General features: G+C 54.3%; 5 protein-coding genes across 5 annotated transcripts; 2 read left to right on the forward strand and 3 right to left on the reverse strand.

Annotated features, from left to right (window-relative positions):
* Positions 1–1257: 1257 nt before the first annotated feature.
* On the reverse strand, positions 1258–1897 carry COCSUDRAFT_60318 (hypothetical protein; the record flags this gene model as incomplete). Its single annotated transcript, XM_005642838.1, has 2 exons — positions 1258–1413; positions 1634–1897. 2 exons carry the CDS (start codon positions 1895–1897, stop codon positions 1258–1260), a joined length of 420 nt encoding a protein of 139 aa, XP_005642895.1.
* An 809-nt stretch (positions 1898–2706) lies between these two features.
* COCSUDRAFT_68308 (hypothetical protein) lies at positions 2707–5803 on the forward strand (the record flags this gene model as incomplete). The annotated part of the gene is made up of 5 exons (XM_005642839.1): positions 2707–3035; positions 3446–3698; positions 4124–4318; positions 4790–5088; positions 5256–5803. The coding sequence occupies exons 1-5, from the start codon at positions 2948–2950 to the stop codon at positions 5801–5803; spliced, it is 1383 nt and encodes a 460-aa protein (XP_005642896.1). The 5' UTR covers positions 2707–2947.
* Positions 5804–8214: 2411 nt separating this feature from the next.
* COCSUDRAFT_60320 (hypothetical protein) lies at positions 8215–13438 on the reverse strand (the record flags this gene model as incomplete). Its single annotated transcript, XM_005642840.1, has 9 exons — positions 8215–8761; positions 8928–8968; positions 9079–9286; positions 9569–9800; positions 10214–10536; positions 11843–12033; positions 12647–12738; positions 13020–13206; positions 13427–13438. 9 exons carry the CDS (start codon positions 13436–13438, stop codon positions 8215–8217), a joined length of 1833 nt encoding a protein of 610 aa, XP_005642897.1.
* Positions 13439–13484: 46 nt separating this feature from the next.
* Positions 13485–15147, forward strand: COCSUDRAFT_45415 (hypothetical protein; the record flags this gene model as incomplete). Its single annotated transcript, XM_005642841.1, has 4 exons — positions 13485–13508; positions 13750–13875; positions 14515–14635; positions 14876–15147. The coding sequence occupies 4 exons, from the start codon at positions 13485–13487 to the stop codon at positions 15145–15147; spliced, it is 543 nt and encodes a 180-aa protein (XP_005642898.1).
* Positions 15148–18652: 3505 nt separating this feature from the next.
* Positions 18653–20401, reverse strand: COCSUDRAFT_60323 (hypothetical protein; the record flags this gene model as incomplete). Its single annotated transcript, XM_005642842.1, has 4 exons — positions 18653–18983; positions 19524–19731; positions 20094–20227; positions 20397–20401. 4 exons carry the CDS (start codon positions 20399–20401, stop codon positions 18653–18655), a joined length of 678 nt encoding a protein of 225 aa, XP_005642899.1.
* Between the last annotated feature and the right edge of the window lie 107 nt (positions 20402–20508).

Raw genomic sequence — 20508 nt, forward strand, 5'->3', positions numbered from 1 at the left:
TCTGCAGTGCAGTGCGGCATTGCAACTCGAAAATCCTGAAACATCAGATCGCCGTTCACAAGGATCCTGTCACCGCCAGTCACAGGCGTTGTTGCAATTATCACCCACACTGGGGCAAACTGGAACCATTTTCTACTATGAAAGCTGAACAAGCCCAAAAGGCTATCCGCGCCAAAACATGCAACCGCTTTCCTTTTCACATTTTAACACCCCTTGTGGGAGGTAGCAATGACCCGCATTAGAATGGAAAATTATTTTGAAAGTCGCTTTGGCACGGCTCCAAAAAGACCCCAGCATTCACAGCCATTGCCAAGCAGCGCCCCTAATGTTTGCATCTCCCTCCATTTCTGCACCCTGTCACCGCATGCCGTGCTGCCAGGAACCTATTGATCAAAGACTGTGGCACTCGTGTTTCTTCACTCGCCGTTAGCATTTCCCCATCCTTGGCCCCAGGGATTGTCCGTTACACCCTAGAAAACCCGCTCAATCCCCTGCTCTCACATTCTTTTGCAGGCGACACGGTGTCGCCTGTCTGTACATCCCAGAGGGCTCACGAGCTTGCAAGCATCTGTTGCAGTAGCCAGAATTGAGGCAGCGCCACGCAGCCGCCAAGAGAGCTGTTATGAGAATACTTCACACCTCTGCCAATGCGGCTAGTGCCGTTCCCTTCAGGGTGGGAAAGAAAGAAAACCCTGACGCCAGCCTTAAGTTGATAAAAGAAATTTCTGAGGGCATGAATCCATGTGCCTCCCAACTTGGAGGCCCATGACAAGCGCAAATGTTTGCTGTCACACATTGAATCCCGGAAAAGGCAGCCAGACAGCAACCTTTGCACCCTTATTATTTTATACGGTGATAGCCTACTAAGAGCATGCAGCACCGTGAATTTTTGAGTAACTGTCCCCGCTTGATGCCCAACCAAAATACCCATACAGCCCAAGCTCTGCCTGCCTCTTAAGTGCGTGTTTGAAAAGTGATCCCCGGAGAAAACCCATGAAAGGCCCGCCTTCTACCAAACCACAACAAGGCGCAAATCCATTTGCTCATCCTTTCCATTAAAGGAGAATAATTGCAGGGCAACAATCTCAACTTACTGTGCGCGTTGCGCTTACAGAAAGTTGACAGAGAGAGACAAGGTGCACGCAGCTCGTGGAAACATTTTCTTGATTGGGAACTACGCATATTGATAAAATCCCGCTTGAAGCGGCCCTTCTACCCTTCTATTGGAAAGACAAAGCGGAGTGGAAGGACCACACTTCAGCGCAGCAGCCCACAGCTGGGGGACTGGGTGTTCCTAGGGGACCGACGTAGGTCTGCGGAATCCAGGAGCGGAGACTCTGGCTGTGTTGGTGCCTCTCCACTGCAGCTTGGCTTGTCAGTCGTGGCGCTCTGTTCTTCAGCGCCCTGTGGCGCCTGTTGGAGCACACACAACCATCTTCGAGTGGTATTGCCTCTCACAAACAGGGTCACAAGCACACAAGGTGCGATGTGCACACTTGAAACCCGGTGCACCTGACTCTGCATCTCAGGCTCATGCAGACAGGGGTATGATATTGCAGTGGTACAACAATCCCACAGAAGCACATGTGAAGGGTGGAGAGCTCCAGGCGCAATTGCAGAGAATAAGCTGCACCTGACTGGTAGTTGCTGGGATTGGTGGGACGCCATTGGGATGGTCCAGATGCCAGCGCTCCAGCCTGGCATTGCGTTCCAGAAGCTCGTGCTTGAGCATCTCAAGGGCGGTCACCTCGCGGCTGAGCTGCTTCAGGTACGCAATGTTCTCCTCGTCCGCATCGTCGTCCCCAAGACCATCTGGGAAAGCAGCAAAGTGCTGATCAGCAGGCTGCCTTTTGGCTGAATGTGCGGCTGGAGACAGTTGATGTCCTGCGATGGACATCTGACGGTGCCACATTGAAAAGTGCGGCCTCGTAAACTTCACTTCACGTGTAGGATGTCCTGTCCATGCCAGTTCCAAGGCCTGGTGGGCTGAGGATCTTGAAGTGTCCACAGTGTCCATACTGGGGAAGTGATGTCTGCTGTGCCTTTGCAGACTCATGTTTGTCGCGTGAATTACTGAAGCATGTATAAAACTGCACCTCAGGCGTCTGAGATCATCTTGCAAGCAGGCACCATGTGGTGCACAAATGGCCGCAGCGCAGCAGGAGTGATCAATTTTCCTTGGGAGCACGTCAAAGAGACACAAGGAGGGACGATCTTAGGATCTGCATGATCGAATGGGTGCGAGCAAATTATTACGCGGGCAGTGGGTCAACCACGCACCAGGTCTTGGCAACCGTCGAGTCCTCTCCCTGGAAGATCTCAGCGTCATAATGCCCGAGATGTTAGGAGGCCTTTTATCCCCGTCGACAGTCCCTATCTTGCAGGTCCGATCTCGTTAGCGTCTCTGTCGCGGCCAAAATAATCTCCAAGAGAATTGAGACACCAAATGTCAGGCGCCAGTAGGCGCGCCCCACAGTTGACACCGTGAATCGTCGGTGCAGATATGAATGCCTTCAGGTCCCCAGAGTAAGAGTGAAGGGCCTGACCGCTGCTTCCCTCCACGCCACGCAAATTTCTTTCCTCCCATTCGGATGAGTCATAGCTCACGGGGCTGCTGGCACGTGTGGTTCAGGAGAGCCTGTCTAGGTATTCCTACGCATGAATTGAAGTGCTCTGTAGTGCCCTTTGTGATGGCATGTGTGAGATCAGCATTTTCCCTTGATTCATTGAACTTCCCATATCCTGTCACATATTGTGATAAACTCACATATACTTTGTTATGCAAGAGTGCGCTTCATTGTGTGGGAAATTCAGGGGGATGCCGTGGGGCCGGGCATCTGCGTCTAGTATGACACTGCAGGACCGCTGGCAAAGACTGCTCTCGGCTTGATTGTATTAGGAACCTCCAGGTTGATGTTGACGGGTCAGACGTCAGCCCGGGAGGTGCATGGAAGACGGGGGGCAAAAAGGGCAGAGGGACACCGTGCCGCAGCGCCATACTGATCCCCAGCAACGTCAGGGCGCCGATTTACGTGGTGAGTGTGTCCTGCGTTTTGCTAAACCTGACAATAATGCTCTATGTTGATGGAGAGCCTATGGGCCCGGCGAAATGACGTCAAAGTAGGGCTTCGCGAGGAGGCGCATGCTCGAAGCAATACACGGACAGGAGACCGTTGGGTTGCTGTATTGCATGACGAATGATTGATGAGGCGATTTTTGCACCTTACGCGCACTAAAAGGTTTCCTATGGCTGCCGCTCGCACTTTTGGTTGTGGGGAGCCATTGCGTGAGAGAGACGGCTGACCAAGTGTTTCCTTGCCTCGTCTGCGAGGAAGTAGAAACACGCCAGCAATACCCATATAGGAAGGCTTTTGCGAATGTCTGGAAGGGCGCAAGGGATGCCAAATCCAGTCCTGCCTGAAAGCACGGTTTCCTTTGGTTGCAGATGCCCAGGCAGGGGGATCAGGAGCTGCAGGCAGTGGATCCACAGGCCTGCAGGGTGCCAGTGGAACTCAAGCTAATCTCAGAGAGGAGCCCACTGTCGCCGTGGAGGAGCAACCAGATGCAGACAGCAACACCAGGGAACAAGACTTTGCCTCAGGGGTTGGCCGCCAGCTTCTGTCTGACTCACCAAGGCCCACACGGCGTGTCACCAGAAGTGCAACTCTAGCTGTTGCACGCCAGTCTGGCACAGCAGGGTGAGTGAGCTGAACCCAAATTTGGCCTGGTCAAGCTGTAAGAACCACCATGACATCCCTTTGGTGCAATCATCATGCATCTCTGCTAACAGCCTCAACCCAGGCATTATTGCTCCCTGCCTGCTCAAGCCACTGTTGCTCCTGCATGCTCTACCGGATGCTTTGTTTTCGGATTTTCCATGCACATTGCTCAGGCAATCAACGCGCATGCATTGGCGCCAGCTGGCGGGGGAAGGTCATGAATTCCGAGCACCATGCCCACGGTGGATCGGGATTTGCAACCATCTGGCAATTCCATCACTTGCAGCTGACGTTCCCCACCCCTTAGAGGGGGTGGCACGTGTGCAGCCTTCACATGCAGCTTGCGATGATGAATGTAACTGGCGCATGCATGTGACAGAGGCATTTGATGTTTCCCGCTGCAGGCCTTCCAGCTCTGGGGAAGCTGCCAGGGCAGGCAGCAGCAGCCAGGGGCGCGCAGAGGGGAGCAGGCAGCAGGGGGAAGCTTCCAAGGGGCGTCGAAGACTGCCAGAGCCTGATCTGGACGCCATAGATGACCCACAGGAGAGGCAGCGGCAGCAGAGGCTTGCCAGGATTCGCGCGAGCGCAGCTGTGGCCCGGTCAGTATGTATCCTGTCAAATGCACTGCCTGAGGGCCCCGTAGTGGCATGACGCAGCACATCTGTTGCATGCTGACCTTGCATTTAGCAAGCGGTTGTTGAGACGGAGGTGCACCCAGATTGGCCCTCTTGAGAGGCAGCTTTGAGAGACAAAGTGCACCATTGGCGTGATCTGTGTCCCTGACAGACATGTCAATATTGAGGCTTGCTGAATCTCAATAGACAAGCCAGCAAGTCTCATGCTGCATGTGATGAGCTGCTGGTGCTTGCAGAGAGTCTTGTATGTCGCATGCATTGCATCTACACCACCAGACAGCCCGTTGTACTCACTCTCGCACTTGCTCTGCCTGGAGGTCTGCATATGTCTTCATCCAACCAGCGGTGACTGTATCTCTGGCTCGCGCTCTGCCTCAATGTCCATATGTCTCTTCATCTTAACAGCGGTGACAGTATCATGTGGGCACTGCACAGGGAGAAGAAAAGGCAGGAGATGGAGCACATGAGCGTGCGAGCCGACGCGCTGCAGGCAGAAAACCAGCGGCTGCGGCTGCTGCTAGCACAGAGAGATCAGGAGACGATGCGGCTGCGGCGGGAAGTGGGGCGGCTGCGGGAAGTGGGGGACCCGCTGCAGCTGGGGGACCCGCTGCAGCTGCCGCCACCGCAGCTGGGGGCCCCGTTGCCTGATCTGGCCGCCATGGCCGTGGCCGGCTTCGCCGGCGCCGGCCGCGCCGCCATCCCGCCATCTGCAGCCGCACACAACTTCCCAGAGGGTGCGTCGTGCGCACACCCACCAAGCTGATTTGCTGAACAACAGATCAGCAAGTGGCAGCGACTCAGGAAGCAAGGACTGAGCGGTCGGCAGCTTGCTAATTGGCGTGGTGCTGGCAAAAGAGCTGTGTCATTACCTGCCTGACTGATGGTGTCTGCGGTATTGCAGGAGCTGCCTATGGAATGCCGGAGCAGGATATTACTGCCATGCCGGGCGCCTATTTCTTTGAAGGTGGCGATTACAGCGTCCCTCTCAGCCCCCGGAGGGGATTCCTTGGCCGCGCGCCGCAGCAGCTGCCCCCCCGCTGGGCGCTGGCGGTAACTAACGTGCCGTCGCGGCTGCGGCAGGCCTACCCTCCGGCCGTCCTGGAGCCGATTCCTCAGTTCAACCCCGGCGCGCCGGCACTCCCCGGACTTCCCTTATTGCCCCCCGTGGGGCCGGCGGCGTACCCTCTCGATCACCTCTTCGACCAACCCCGGCCGCCCCGCCCGGCCGGGCCGGCACTCGGGTTGCGCGGTGCGCTGCCCTTAGGGCAGCCCGTGCCGGGCCCGGTTGGGCAGGGGCAGGCGGAGCCGAGCGCGGATGTAGTCATCCCTCAGGGGGTGATTTACGGGGTGGACGGCCAGTGGATACGCCTGCGCCCGGGGGTGAACCCGGCGCCGCCGCACTCGCCGCCGCCGGCCGGCCGCGGCCGCGGCCGCGGCAGCCCGCCGTGACCGCAAATAGGGGTATTTTTAGGGTTATTATTCCCTAGATGTACGCCTTCAGATGTGCGACTCTCCGCGGTGCTACTCCCAGCTCTCCAATCCAGTTGCTAGTCGACTTCCCTAGCCCGTGAAGTCTGTGCCTACGCGCCACCAAACTCTTTGGTGCTATTTAGGCCAGACGATGCCTTGTGAGTTTCATCCAGATGCAGCTGCGAGCGGGGGCAGCTTGTGAAGAGGCGTCTCTGCCAGAATCTTCCCTGTTCACGTAGACATTTCAAATGCTGGGGCCCCCCGGAATGACAGGCCTGGAAAGTATGTACCTCAGACAAGGGTATGCTTTGCATGCTTGCCATCTGCCTTTGCGGGCGCCGAGACTGGATTCTGCTGAGCTGCATGGCGCAAAACACCTGCATTCGTTTCAGAGTGTGCTGGAGGTAGCAGAGTGAAGCATAGGAGGATGTCATCGCAAAATTGCAGCAGGTTCGTCAATACTCACATTCAGACCAGGCAAAAGATGAGTCATCTTTTTGAGGAAGGGGCATCTTGAGGCTGAGGGTTTGAGAAGAGTGAAGACTTTCCCTTGTTGAACAAGAGCTATCGATGGCCAGCATTGTTCTGGTCAATAGGTGGAAGGAGTGCAGTGGATTGTCAGACTACGAGGTGATTTTGGCGAGCAGGCAGACCATAATCCGGTGCTCTGCTGGCATGAGGAACAGTAGAACAGGAATGCGCAGTTTGCTGATGGGCATAGTCAAAATCTAGCGTGGTGAGCCTGTGTGCTGTGTTTTTCTGTCGCGCTCATTTTTGGATTTCTGGCATCTGTTGCCAGTCCTGTGGGCTGGCAGCTGGGATATTGATCCGTAGGGGCTCTGCACTATCAAACTCTTGATGAAATGCAGGCCGGAAATCCTTCATGCCTTGTATGACCAGGGGGTGTCGTGAGATGCATGTCATGTGCTTGAGGAAATATGCAGGCTTGGACAGATAGATGCACGGAGCATTTATAGCACTGTCTACTTGAGCAAACCTCTCCTTTTTTTGTTCATCATTTGAAGGTGCCTTTTTTGGTCGAATCTGAGGTGGGCTGTGAGCCCAGTGAGTAGAGTCCTAGTGATAGAAGATTACATATCTTTGGAAAATGAAAGCTGGAAAAAAGATCTATTTATTTGCGATCATGCATGACGGATTAATGGTGGGGAATATGTGTCCTGTACAGGGAGGGGGAGCTAAATGATCCCTTCGAAGGATTCTTGATCAAGGTACATGAGCAAACAATGGTTCATGCATGGCGCTTGAGGAAGAAGCCCTTGTGCGGCTGGCAGTCGGTTTTTGAAGATTGCCAAATCTTAATATTGAACAGCTTTTTCTGCTGGCACCACTTACAAGTCTCTACATTTCTTATGCAATAAATGCAAACGATGGACACTATGTGCACAGAAGCCTGCCACTTGCTCGAATTGGAAACTTGAATTCGAGCATATCACTGCCTGCCACATCAAGTAATATAAATGTTACCCTGCCTCATAAATGGAAGCTCAAACCTCTATCTCTAATCAGCGCTCAGCCAAAGAGCCATATCCTCGCACCACACACTCAAGCACTCTACGATGACCCAAAGTTCCTTGCTTGCTTGAAACCTCAACTTAATATGCGCTGTAAATTTTGACTCTGACCACTGTTGAGACCCTGCAATTTTCACTTCAATACTGCATGCAAATAGCCAGACCTCTGCGGTGGAAGACAACAAAAGGGACCTGGAGTTAGCACAACATCTAAGATTGCAATCAAAAAAGTGTGCAATTTTCTGTCCTCTGCTCCTGGCATATCATAATCGCCATTGCTGCTCCAAACAGCAGATGCACTTGCACTGTGCGTTCGCCTTCCATCTCAAGCTTCAAGCCTTGCACCATCTACCTCGTGCAGAAAACATGCACAACCCCCACTGGGAGACAAACGGAGGCACTTTGCTGCAGACCATCTGACAGCAGAAGAACGTCAGGAGCGCTCCCCTATCATGACACCTTTCACATTGGATTCCACACACCGCTGACGTCTGCGGTGCTTCTAGGGGGCTTTCTTCCTTCAATGTTCAAATAGCATGCAAGCATCGCGCAGTCATATCTAAAAGCTCTTTGCTGCAAAACGTGACCACCTCTGCATAGCACACAGGCGCCGGCACCTCATATTTCATAAACACCATTCCTTGAGCTGTGCACAGGGATGCGCATGCTGCAAAAATCGTCACAGCATAATATCCAGCATTCGCTGTAAGTTTCTCTGGCCCATCACCCAAATCAGAGTGGAGACAGCAACGACAAGAGCAGGTCCCAGCGCCTGCAGTCTGTTATATCGCCTCTTGATAATTCAGGCGCGAGGAATATAACAAAGCAGACCACCAGCTGACAAATAAAAGAAAGTATTCACGGAGGTCCAGAGCGCGTGCTGCGAAAACCCGGCCGGCCTCGCCCGTCTTGCTGCGCACTTCCTTGCGCCTCCTCACCGGCTTCTGCATGACTCCCTTGAGCTCCCTCGTGCTCCGGCGGGGGCAGCAGCGGATACCCCGGACGCAGCCGCAGGAACTGGCCATCCACGCCCATGGTATAGCCGGGAACGCTCCCGCCCCCAACGCCGCTGGCCGTCAGGGCCGGCTGCGGCCACTCCGCGCCGGCCGCCGACGAGACGCTGCCGCCGCCGCGCTGCCGCTGCAGCGCCTGGCCGCTGGAGGGGCCCCCCTGGCTGCCTCCGCCGCCGCTATAGCCATCGCGGGGGGACGCGCCCCCCGCCGCGGCAGACGCCGAGGCGGCGGCGGCAGAGGCGGCTGGACGGCCGGTCAGGCCGGAGATTTCGCGCTGCAGCCGCGCGATCTCGGCGTTCCGCGAGGCGAGCTGCTGCTGCAGGCTGGCGTTGTCCTCTGTCAGGAAGTCTGTGCGCGCTTTCAGCTCGTCAAACTCCCGCTGTTTGCGCTCCCTGTGCATGCGCGCCAGAAGGGGTCACATGTCTAGTCAGGCTCAAGTGGATCGCTCAGTCCGCACTTGATTAATGTCTGGACAGCCCCACACGAGAAAGCACACTGCAACATCCCATCCAAATAAAAAAGCTGCGTGTCACCATTACACAACCTGATACACCAGACCTCAGCCGCAGCTTGGTGGGCTTTTGCTCGCCTTGCAAGACCTGCTGTGCAAGGCCTGCAAATGTGTCATTGTGTACTCTCTGGCAGAAAGCAGCCAGAGTGCCAAACCCCTCCTGGCTGATTTGACACAAAGGACTGCTATGCAAGGGACTAAGGGCATTTGCCTGGAGGCGGCGGCCGTGTTGCGGTTCTTGACGAGGCGGCGTTGCCTCCGGCGCTCCGAGGGGTCCTTGATGGCGTCCAGATCTGGCACCGGCAGCTTCTTCTTGCCCCGCTTTTTGCCTTTCTTCCTGACCCCTGACCCTTGACTGATCTCCCCTTGCGCTGCCTCACTTGGCTCTGCCTCCCCTGAAGGCCCCCTGCCAAGCCACACACGCCCAAAGTCAGCGAGAGCCTGCAGCAAAGCAAGATCAATACCTCTGTTGCCCCCGAGGAAGCACAGTGTCAATGCATGGTGTGCATGCATGCAGGTGCTTCAGTCAACGCAGAACACAGGGTTGCAGGGCTGCTGGGCGACCGCCAGATGCCCCGACACACAAGTGGTCAGAATGGCGCACGATGGAGACGGCTGTTGGTGTGGCGGTGATGAGAAGGTGGTGGGGATGGTGCTGCAAGACGAAGGAGTTGCTTGGGAGCCTTACCCCGCGTCCATCGAGGCGTCAGCCGCAGATCTGTTACCCTCCTGCAGCGAAGAAGTCCCTGAGCTACTGCATGACCTGCCTATGTATGGGGGGGCGCCATGCCTGGGCCCATCAGGACCAGAGATCTCGACCTCAGCTGGAGGGTCGTTTGATGCGTGTTCGCCTGCGCCGCGAAGGCGCAGCTGTTGTCCGGCCTGCTGCTGGGTGCGGGAAGGCGCCAGTCGGTCCGCATCTGCGAGTTCACCAAGCAGAGGAGCTTGAGAAATTGCACCTTCCTCGTAGCTTCACTCAACTTGACCTGCTCCTGTCTTTGTGGGAAATGAGGGGCCACCATCCCTCGACGACCGGTACTCGACATCGTGAGTTCTTCTGGACTGGACCCCGGGTCGAGTAAGGCCAGCAAAGACTCCAAAGCTTCTCGGACGGCAGCATGGCTCACATGTTATGTATCCCAACCAACTTTCCTACAGCAGACATCTGTAATTCAAGGCTTCTCCAAACCGTTAAATTGCGGTTTTACTATTCAAAATGATAGCGGTAGGTCCTGCTACTCTGCAGCTTTCCAGTGCTGACTCAAGGTTCATTCATGGGGGCCAACGCCTCGTATGGGGCCCACTTTCACGACAGGGGCCACCAGTCACCTACCCTCAAGCAGCTGGGATGCGAAGTCGCCAAAGAGGGCCCTGTCGTCGGTGGGCAGGTCCCCGGCTCGCCCCTCCTCGTATGGCTCCAGCTGGCTCCAGTCTTGAGCCCCGGGCCGCTGCGCCGTGTTGCGATCCCTCACAGGCTGTCCCCAAGCCCTCCCCCTGTCCCCCATCCTCTCATCAAAGCACAAAACCGACGCTGGAATGGTGTACACGAGGTCCGGTCCGGGCACGAAGCGAGCGCCACCGGAGGAGTGTCTCGATGCTGCCTCGCCTGGCGCGTCAAGCAGGCTTGGAAAAGCCACTGAGCAGCCCTGGCGTTCCCTGTACTTTGCGAGGATCGTCTTTTCTGTCCCTCTTCCTCTCGCGTTGACTCAATTTGACTCCGCAATTTCTGCGCATGCAGACGTCACAAGAATAAGTGGAATCTTCTGGAGACCGAAGTGTATTCGTGGTCAGATTTGGAGATCGACCGAATCGGGCCCCCCGCCATGAAACGTGGCCGATTCACCTGTCAAGAAATGGCGCTTTTTTTTGGTGTCAGCAACTTTTTGGACAGTACGTAGTTAAGGCTTATTCATTCGTTTGTGTGCAACTATTGGCAGCAAGCTGGCTTAGTCAATCAGAGGAAACTCGCATGCGCCCAAAAGTCATTGCAAGACAGATGCCAAGCAGTCAACCAATACTACTAATAGGATTGATGACCTTGCGGCATGAAGACGTTGAGAAGTGAGATCGAGAGAATGAGAGACACACTTTTCCCGCGCACGCAGATGCAAGAATTCGAATTCCCGAGCTAGGAAGCAAAAATGGTATGCAGCATTCCCCTCATGAGAATGAACAGCAGGCGCCAGCCGGCTGCAGCTGTCACGGATGTGATGATATCGATATTATTATTATTACACGCTTCTCCTGCCAAGAGGCAAGGTGCGTCCTGCAGACAAGCTGCAATTAACGGCTGCCGCATTCCTACCTTTGGTTGGACTCACCAGATCCAAGCAAGACCCAATCAACCGTGGGTACAGTGCTCAGTATCTGAACCTCCCCCCGCCAGCCGGGGCCAATGTGATATCGATATATAGGCCAAACTAATACAGTTTGATAACCGGTGGTCCTTTTTGGACCTGAAAGCCAGCCATCGGGGCTGATCTGTAACAGCAGCTGCAGACGAGGATGAGTTCAACAGCAAGTTGCGAGAGCCTTAAAATTGCCTCCCCGCAACTGTCTGGCAGGGGTTTCAAGGGGAAAGCTATAGAAATGAAAAACAGCATCAACTCTGCAGAACTACAACAGACAAAGCATGCAAGGAATGCACATTCCTTGCATGCAACAGGCTCAAAACATGAAGTGCAATACAGATGGTTGCATGATGCAGCATTCAACACAGATGGTGAGTGGGACAGTGCAACCGCCGCAAATGGTGCAACAATGGCTGGAAGGCATGAACGTGAAGCTGCTACTGTGATGCACATGCAGACAGAGAAAGCCAGGTGAGACATGCAGGCAAACCTGAGTCAGCAAGCAGGAGGTCGACTGGAGAATGAAGCTTAATCCGCAGCGCTTTGGGAAACAGCTGCACATGAAGGCCGGGATTGGCTGAGCTGGAGGCCTTGATTCTGGTAGAGCAGACAGCTGCCAGGAGACGGCCGGGATCGGGCAGAGGTACTGGTAGGTGGCGTGCCCAAAGTTGGTCCGGCGCACTCCCAGAGACTTGCCCAGGATGCATGCTACTCCACTACCCAGGCTCAGCCGCTTGGCAGGGCTGCAGAATGGCGAGTGGTTGACCGTCTGCGCGTTCACTGCCGTCTGGGAATGCGCATCCTGCCAGGCCGAAAAGATTGTTCACTGACCTTGCCATCTTGGGCTGTTCAAAATTTGGTTTCCATTATAATTGCAGGCACCTTACAGCTGGCAGGCTCATCATTATGTTCTTTGTCCCCTTTGCAATGCACGCTGCGGTGCTGTCAGCCAGCCCTCCAGAAAGCAGAAAAAAACATCCTCCAATGCCCACTAGTGTGAACAACCCAGCACTGTCAACAAATGGACGCCCACTTGATCCGTGTGAAGCTAAAGGCACCATACATGATGCTCTTGTTGACATGCCGCACACCGTGTCATTTACCATGGCATGTGGGGAAGATCCTGCTAAAAAGCCGCGGACAGCAAAAAAGGGGCACCAAAGTGTACCTCAGACACCTCAACATAACAATCCGTGTCGGACCGTGTTCACCTCAAATTCACAATTTCAACGATCGCCCTGCACGTTGAGATCGTAGCTCAGGTGGCCTCAACGCTCGGCCCATCAGAATTCTATTGCCTCGAAGTGAAGTCTGGCATCGCCTCCGTCGTTCTCTTGGAAAAGCGCACGGAGTAACACACTGTCGTGGGTGGGCCCGCATCCCTCCCTCGATAATCAGATATGTTGCTAGGAAACCGGCAGGGTGCCAACGTTTGCCTGTCTCCGTCGCCGTCGCCGCTTCCAGTTGACGCGCATCTCGGAGGCAGGAAGGTCCAGCAGGTGCGCCCCTGCAGTGCGCACCACTCTTCAGTTGATACATCACATGCAGGGCGTTCTGTTATTTTCCAGCTGTATGTACCGGCGTCGCTTCGAGTGTAGACTGATCCCCTGCTGCACGCAAGTCCTGCGTTGTCCGGCATGAACATGAGCATGCCCAAAGTTGCTGATAACCCCCAAAAAATAACTGATGGGATGCAGGGGATGCAAGGAATCCGCTCCTGCCTACCTGATCGACTTTTTATGAGCTTAATGTGTGGACTGGTAGTGAATAGCCGACTTTCTTGCCGACCGCAGAAGTTCCCCGAAGTAGCGGGAGCGCCAGCGCTGCAAATGGCCGCGGAACTGTCACTGAGCAACGGCGCCACCCGCAAGGGGAGGGCCGACTCCGACACGTTGATGAGCCCCAGGAGCTTCCTGGATCCCCAGCCGAGCTTGGCATCGGACAGCGAGTCCTCCGATAGGTCATCTAGCCTTCCCTACAAACGCGAGGCAAGCTCCTCCACATCCTAAGGGGTACACCAGAAATTGATGCGACTGGCTGCAGCAAGCACACTGAGGCCTGTAGACATTGTCGTTGACCTGATCATGGCACCAGAGGCTTGGTTCACAAGCAGGAGCAGCAATAGCAGGAAGTGCGGTGTGTCTCAAACACACTCATCGAGCACAGCAACTGTGCTTACGACCTACTGTACAAACCTGTGTCTGCATGACTTCCGGGCAGTGACACAATCAGGTTAGGACCAACCAAGTTGAAATGAGCGACTTCCGGGGGCAGTGGGTGTGTTGCGCCTGCCCTGCCTTTCAGAGCAGATTCTTGTGGTCATGTGGTCATGTAGCGAGGCATAGGGGTCAGCTGCTGCCTCTGCTACTGCCGCCGCTGCTGTTTAAAGGCATTGTTGGGGAAATCTGCTCTTGCATATTGACCTCTCAGGGTGCAGGCTTGCATGACGCGTTCACAGTACAGTGATCAAAGTATCAACCACAGAGGTATGATCTTTTTGCGCGCACGTGTGGTGCAGGCGCCAGGAAAAGACGGCCAGATTATGGCCACCCCGGTAGAGAACGCCTCAGAGCGGCTGCGCATGGTCATCACTGACAGCGATACGCTGCAGAGCCAGATTCGTCAGCACCTCTTTGTCATCCAGGTGAGTCACCTGACATTCCTCCATCGCCTGTAACAGTGGCTTGGCCCCCTAGTGCTGTGGAGGAGTTCAGGAGACAACGTTTTCCTGAGCAGCAAGACAGCATGTCGCCCAAAACACAGCAAAGTCCTCTGCTGATGCTCGTGGTGGCTGTTCTGGGCTTTGTCAGAGGGCTTAGGACAGATTTTGACTTCCCGTGGGGAGGTCCCCCTGGAATTGGGCATATGCTTCTGGGTTCTGGACCGGGGCTCTGGTTTGCCCAGAACTGTGTGCTGCTTTGGCTGCAAATTTTCCTAGCAGATCATAAAACCCCGGGCCTGCCCGGAGACATCAGAAAGTTGATGGATCTCTTTTGAGGCATTCCTAATCCTGGCTGCATTGGGGGCGTTGCAATCTGGTTGCAAAATAAGAACTCGTTTCTGTTTCTGCTACGAGCACTGGCCCAAAAACCAGGGAGATGAGAACCTTGAAACTGGATTGCGCTACAGTGCTATATTGTGCTGTAGTGATCTGCATCATACCAAGCCTCTGTCTTGTATTCCCGCTCTTCTGCCACCAAGCCTGGTGTTTCTTTGTGCCTAGTCTCTACAGCCCAGAGGTGCAATGCCCAATTGGGAGCTGAGCGTTGATCTATGCCGGAAGGGTCGTCACATGGCGTCATCAGCCGAGCGGCCAGATGGCAAGAGCCGGCCCGCGAGCATGGACGGCCCCCGGAGGAGCTACAGCGGCGAGCTGCAGGCGCGGCGTGCCAGTCATGACGCAGGTAGGAGAGTGGCCTTTTTCCCAAAGGTGGTCTTGGAGTCTTCTGTCCGCCATCTTTCACTGGCATCTTGAGGGAATTCTGAGGGGGCCGCCCTGTTTTTCTTATCAAAGGCTGAGCGTGCCTGCCACAGTGCAGGTCTGGTTTAATTTAAGACAGTTGCTTCTATAAAGAAGCTTGCCTTTGAGGTCTTTCCTTTGCCATCTTCCCCACAAAGACAAAGCAGGCCTGTCATGTGTGCAGGTTTGTACGTGTGCAACCCGGCTGTCATAAAAGCCCGCAGCAGCACGATGCCCGCATGCATGCGCTCGGCGCTGAAGCTGCCGCCGCTCTCGGCTGCGGCGCTGGCGAAGGCGGGGGCCGCTGACTCACCGGCTGACTCATCGGCTGACTCATCGCGCCACATCGGCGGCGCTGTGAATGCCACAATGGTGCCGCGGAGCATGATCGAGGACATGATGACACCACTGGGATCCCTGGAACGGTCCATCAGCGAGTATCTCAAAGAAGGGTGAGCGCCGCGGCAGCCGGTGGTAATGCTTCAGATACGAGCGCCGCGGTCGCCGGAGGAAATGCTCGAGACGGCACAGACCCCATCTGACGAGAGCCTGGCGAGCATCAGCCGAGAACCAGGACTCTATGTTGATGGTAAACAAACACGGGTGCTATGTCTACCTCTTAAGGTAGATATAAGACCCTCTAGAGGTCATCTGGTCACTAATGACCAGAGGGGGTTTCATATCTTACACAAAGGATATAGAACCCCCCAATGGGAAAGACACGAAAGGGTGAGGGTCAGGGGGCACTGGTGGTGGGCACAAGGTGATAGCAATTTATGCAAGAGGGGAATGGGAAACCACATAGTCAGGCTGAGCTCCCACTTACTGACATGGTGGAGGCTGCACAGGCCATCCAGTGCAGCTGCTGTATAAAAACCTCCCACGATTCACTACATATTTTAGGCGCCCCGTCATTTTGAGCCCGGCACAGGACAGAAAGAGACAGTTGGCATTTCAAGTGGCAAGACTGAAATGACAGAGGGAACTCCCCGGCAGTTGTGCCCCTGGCATTCAGTTGTGGGAAGTACTGATGCATTTGCTTGGTTTGTTCTACGGGCTTGGCAGATGCTTGCGTTTAACTTAAATTCAAAAGGCCAGTGGGTGGTTGATGATGACTGTACTCTCAAGGGGCATCTTCCGCATTGAACCGGCTGCCATGTATGCAGCAAAGCAGATGGGGATTCTCAAGGGAGATGACAAGGGTTCCCCCCCCTTGGGGTCGCTGATGAAAAAACTCCAGATTATACAACTCCCCGTTTGTCACCACAGTGCGGATGCAGGTTGGATAGTTTATTTGTGCTCATATATTCATTGACATTGCCTGCAGATACATAAGCAGATAGAGCAATGCATTCATTTGGATTGCTTTGAAGAAGGGCTTGCGTGTGTTGGATTGCTGTAGGACCTCGGCCTGTGGCAAGACAGTGTGACATAAATTTGGGTTGTGCCACTTGTGTTCTGACCGCACTGCTGGTAGCATCTCTAGCATCCTTTTGCTGCAATTGCTGTGACTTGCCCAAAAGGTGCATTAGAGGCAGATTGATCCCTCACCGTGCATTGGGTGATGTCAACAACATGGAAAGCTTACAGAGATTTCATGTGTTTTAGATCGTAAGGGATCTTTGCTGCGACACTATTTGGTCCCTTTTTAGTGGTGTTGCAACATGAACATCTGGCTCGCGTTTTAGGGAAGAAGATCTGCCATTGGCTTGGTGCACCACGTGGCTTCTGTCTGCTATGTAGGGATTTTTCCACGATCATGATTATCAATGGCTGTGTTGCACCAGGAAGAAAATTGGCAGAGATGAAGATTGGTTCACCAGAGCTTGTTATAGAGCAGATGTCACGGTGCCAACGCTCTTGCACGCTGTAATTCAACTATCAATGGTGATTTTGGCACATGAGGAAATTTCTTGACACCTTCGAGCAGATCATCCTGATTACCAGTTCGGTTCAGGTGCAGACACATGGGATGGGGGTAACAGCTTGCAGTGCTGGGATGTAAATCACTTCAGTCAGGATTGCGGTGTCCTGACTTGAAGTGCTGCAGCGCCACTGTCGCGCGATGGGTGAAATATCCTGTGCAGCTTCATTGGAAAGACATGGCATATGATGTCTCACAGACCTCGAGAGATCCGAGCAAATCTCTTATTTCAAAACAACCATCTTCCAATTTACAGTACTGCAGGATTCGCACCAGTGCCTCTACATTCGAGCACCTGCACCACACCATAGTTCTGCAGAAAACAGTGCCCAGCAATTGTTTGCATTGTGCAATTTGCGCTCTTCATCAACAGCCTCATCTTGGCACAGACAGCCACTGCCTGACATAAAAATCCCTAGACAACCCAGTCTTTATCTCTCCTTACGAATCACAGCCACAAGGACAAACCCTACAGGCAAGTCTCCATTTAATCGACCAGGTCATCAGAGACCACACATAAAAAAAGCTCAAGATCACAGCAGCGCTGCCCTTGACATGTCATCAGAAATGCATCTGTTTCTCCCTTGAAACTTACAGCAGAAATGGCGCATGCAACAAACGCTGCTTTGAGACATCATTTGATAAGGCCACAGAATGGTGCCCTTCAAAATGCTTAAATTATGCAATAACTATCCTGAGCAAGCACACAGCCGCGCCCCCCCTTTGTCCTCCGGTGAAACCTCTTCCGTCCTTCCAGAAATAGTCCCAACGAGCGGCAGCAAAGTGCGGGGCTCTCAGTCCATCCTCAATTGCTGTCAACATAGAACAGCATTGATATGGACATGATGACTCGTTTTTATATCGCAATGCTACCATAGCCTGGTGAACAAAGCGATGCAACATCTGTGAGCTTGCACCCAAGGACAGAGCACTGGACCCAATCTTGCAATAGAGGCCACGTTGGGTGTCCGGCATATCACTTGTGTTTGAGAGGAGCTGACATGAAAACTTTTACTAGACTGACAAGATGCAGGGATGGTGGTGGCACAGCTGCAATGTCCAAGATCCATTGTATGAAACAGACGATCGGAGCCCATCCGCAACAAGCACCCTTCTGTGTCAATTCCAGAAAGAATTGACGAAATGCTGAAATCTAATGGCCAATTGATTGGCCCGGAAAGATCACGGCACAATTTTAAACAGCATCAAGTTTTTCGCCAAGAACAGCATACACAACAATTGCGGGGTGCAGTACTACCGAGTGATCTGGGTGCTTTGCGGCCTGCCCCTGCTAAGGCGTGGTGCGTCTATCAGCAAAGCATGGCAGCAAACCAGGCCACCCCAGGACAGCGTAGGCCGCTCTTTTATGGGCGTCAGCATTGTGACAGGTGCTGCATGAACTTCATTCTAGATGGCCCTAGATTGTTGTGGCTCATGAATGGTGCTGAGACGAGGCAAAGCCCCCGGATGATGCCGCTTCACTGGCCGCCCCGCGGTGCCGCCGGCGGGCCGGCCCGGCCGGTGTTTTCGCGTGAGCTCTTTGGAAGCCCCAAACGCAGCACCCAGGTGCAACAGCATCACGATTGCGTGGGCATTTATTGCAAGCTTTGTCCCACGGTCTCTGGCATGCCAAATCTTTGCCTCATTACTCATGCCCCAGGGTCGATCAAAGCGTCGGAGTTCGATTCCAATTCTGTCAAGTGCTCCGGCTGACGGCGAGGTGAGGTGCCGGGCTCTGCATCGACAGAGAGCGGCAGCACCAAATGCGGCATCGAGGTTCTTCCCATTCGTGTAGGATGCTCGCCATCGAGTGCTCCGTCCGGTGACCAGGCGCTGCCGGGCTGTGCTTCTGCAGGAACACCTTAGAAGGCCCAAATGCGGCAGCGAAGTGCATTTTCTCCCCTTTGAGTAGGATGCTCGCTATCGAGTGCTTCTGCCGGTGACCAGGCGCTGCCAAGCTGTGCTTCTGCAGGAACATCTTAGAAGTCCAAATGCGGCAGCGAAGTGCAGTTTCTCTCCTTTTGAGTAGGATGCTCGCTATCGAGTGCTCCGGCCGGAGGCGTGGCGCGCAGCCGGGCTGTGCTTCTGCAGGAACCGGCGCCGCAGCATAAGCTCGCATGCAGCGCTGGCCATGAAGGGCAGGACTGCAAAGAGCACCGCCAGCCTGATCAAGCGCCGCAGTCCCCCTCGCAGCAAATGAGATCCCCCCATGTTCACCCCCAGATGAACCTCCACCATGGCATATCCCAGGGCGTTGAGGAGGTGCAGATGGAAGCTGGTTGTAACGCTCGGCTGGATGAAGAATATCTGCCAGCCGTGCACCATGTAGGCCGCCGCATGCGTTGCCCCAGGAACTTCATCCATGTCCCTGCATGCATGCACAGGGAGGTTCATGCAATTGCAGATTTTTCGCCAACAGTGGCGCCGTTCCATGCATAGAGTGAGGTTTGGTGAAAGCCAGACAACTGGAAAACACCACTGCAGCTAACAACAGAAATGTTCCTGCATGCATGCACAGAGGCGTTGGTGTGAGATTCTGATCAATGATGTCTGTGCTTCTTTGCATTTTCTGACTACGATGGCGCCAGTCCTGCGCTGAGGCTTTTGGCTGAATGCCAGATGAAAGTGGGTGGGCTGCTGGGTGTGTAACATGCTGGCTCTGAGCGCGAACAAATGTCCAACGCACTTAAACTCTCAGCCAATGGCCAAACCGGGTGTCCAGCTGGGGTGCCTTGACATCAATAGCAGCCACATGGGCTGTATTTTGCTCTAAATTTCACAAAAAGGCAAGGACAAAATCACAAGCTTCTGTACAGGCTAGGGGCGCCCACCTGATGAGCATCATAATGGACATGCAGGCAGCAATATATTTCAGCAGGGCATAATTCTAGAGGCCAAGGGCGCCTACCTGACAAGCATCATGATGAACATGCAGGCGACGATGTCCCCAAGCAAAAACCACGCTTTGGTCTTCTCCCGCAACCGTAAAAACCGCCACCGGGTTGAAAGCAGCCACTGCAACACCATGTGCTCTGCAGCACATCCTCCCTGGATAATAGCAACTGCCGCGCACGCTGTTCTCGACCAGTGGCAGTTGCCGAGGCAGTTGTACAGGCCTGCAAGCAACAACATCAAAAGCACGGTGAATGAGCAACCTTTGGTATAAGATAAGGTGTGTGGAACAGTGTACATTCTCCCCATGCAACATGGAGGTTGCATACAATAGGGTTGCAGGGGCAGCATGCAGGCGAGTGCTGGTGCAGCATCTGCCACTCTTGCATGAAGTTGCCTGCAGCGGAAGGAGGAAATGGAGCGGTACATGTGAAGCTGGCAGCTGCACTATGCACTTGGGAGGCGCTGAGGTGAACTTGCAAGTGGAGGCAAGGTTGCAGGCCTCCTGGATTTGTTTATTGAATAAAATTGTGCAGGACCAAAATACGCATCTGCAGAAATTAATGAGAGAGAGACAGGGTCGCACCCACAGGCCAGGTGACTGCCATGAGGAAGGACAGCAGCACAGCAATCGGCCGAGAGCTGTCCTCCCAGTAAGCCCAGAATGCCCCCTCCAACTGGTTGTCTGGAAAAGCCAGCCAGGACCCCTGGCCCCTTCTCCTGCGCTCAAGGACCCCTCTGCAGAGTGCAAATGGATATCAAGGGTGGCATGCATGCAACATGTCTTCAGGTGTCCTGATGTACCCTTCTGAGGTCAATACGACAAGCATAGAAGTGCCAGCGACTGTGAATAATTAGTGCACTTGGCATAACCAACATGGAGTTGTACCTCATAATTTTCAATTGCGGCATGAGGCGACCTCTCGCCAGAAAGTGTTGTCAAGCAGCGTGTGTGCCTGCACGCCCGAATCAGTTCAGCTCCTCTACCTCAGTCATGGGGA

This window comes from Coccomyxa subellipsoidea (genome assembly GCF_000258705.1).
Source record: "Coccomyxa subellipsoidea C-169, whole genome shotgun sequence".
Lineage (NCBI taxonomy): Eukaryota > Viridiplantae > Chlorophyta > Trebouxiophyceae > Coccomyxaceae > Coccomyxa > Coccomyxa subellipsoidea.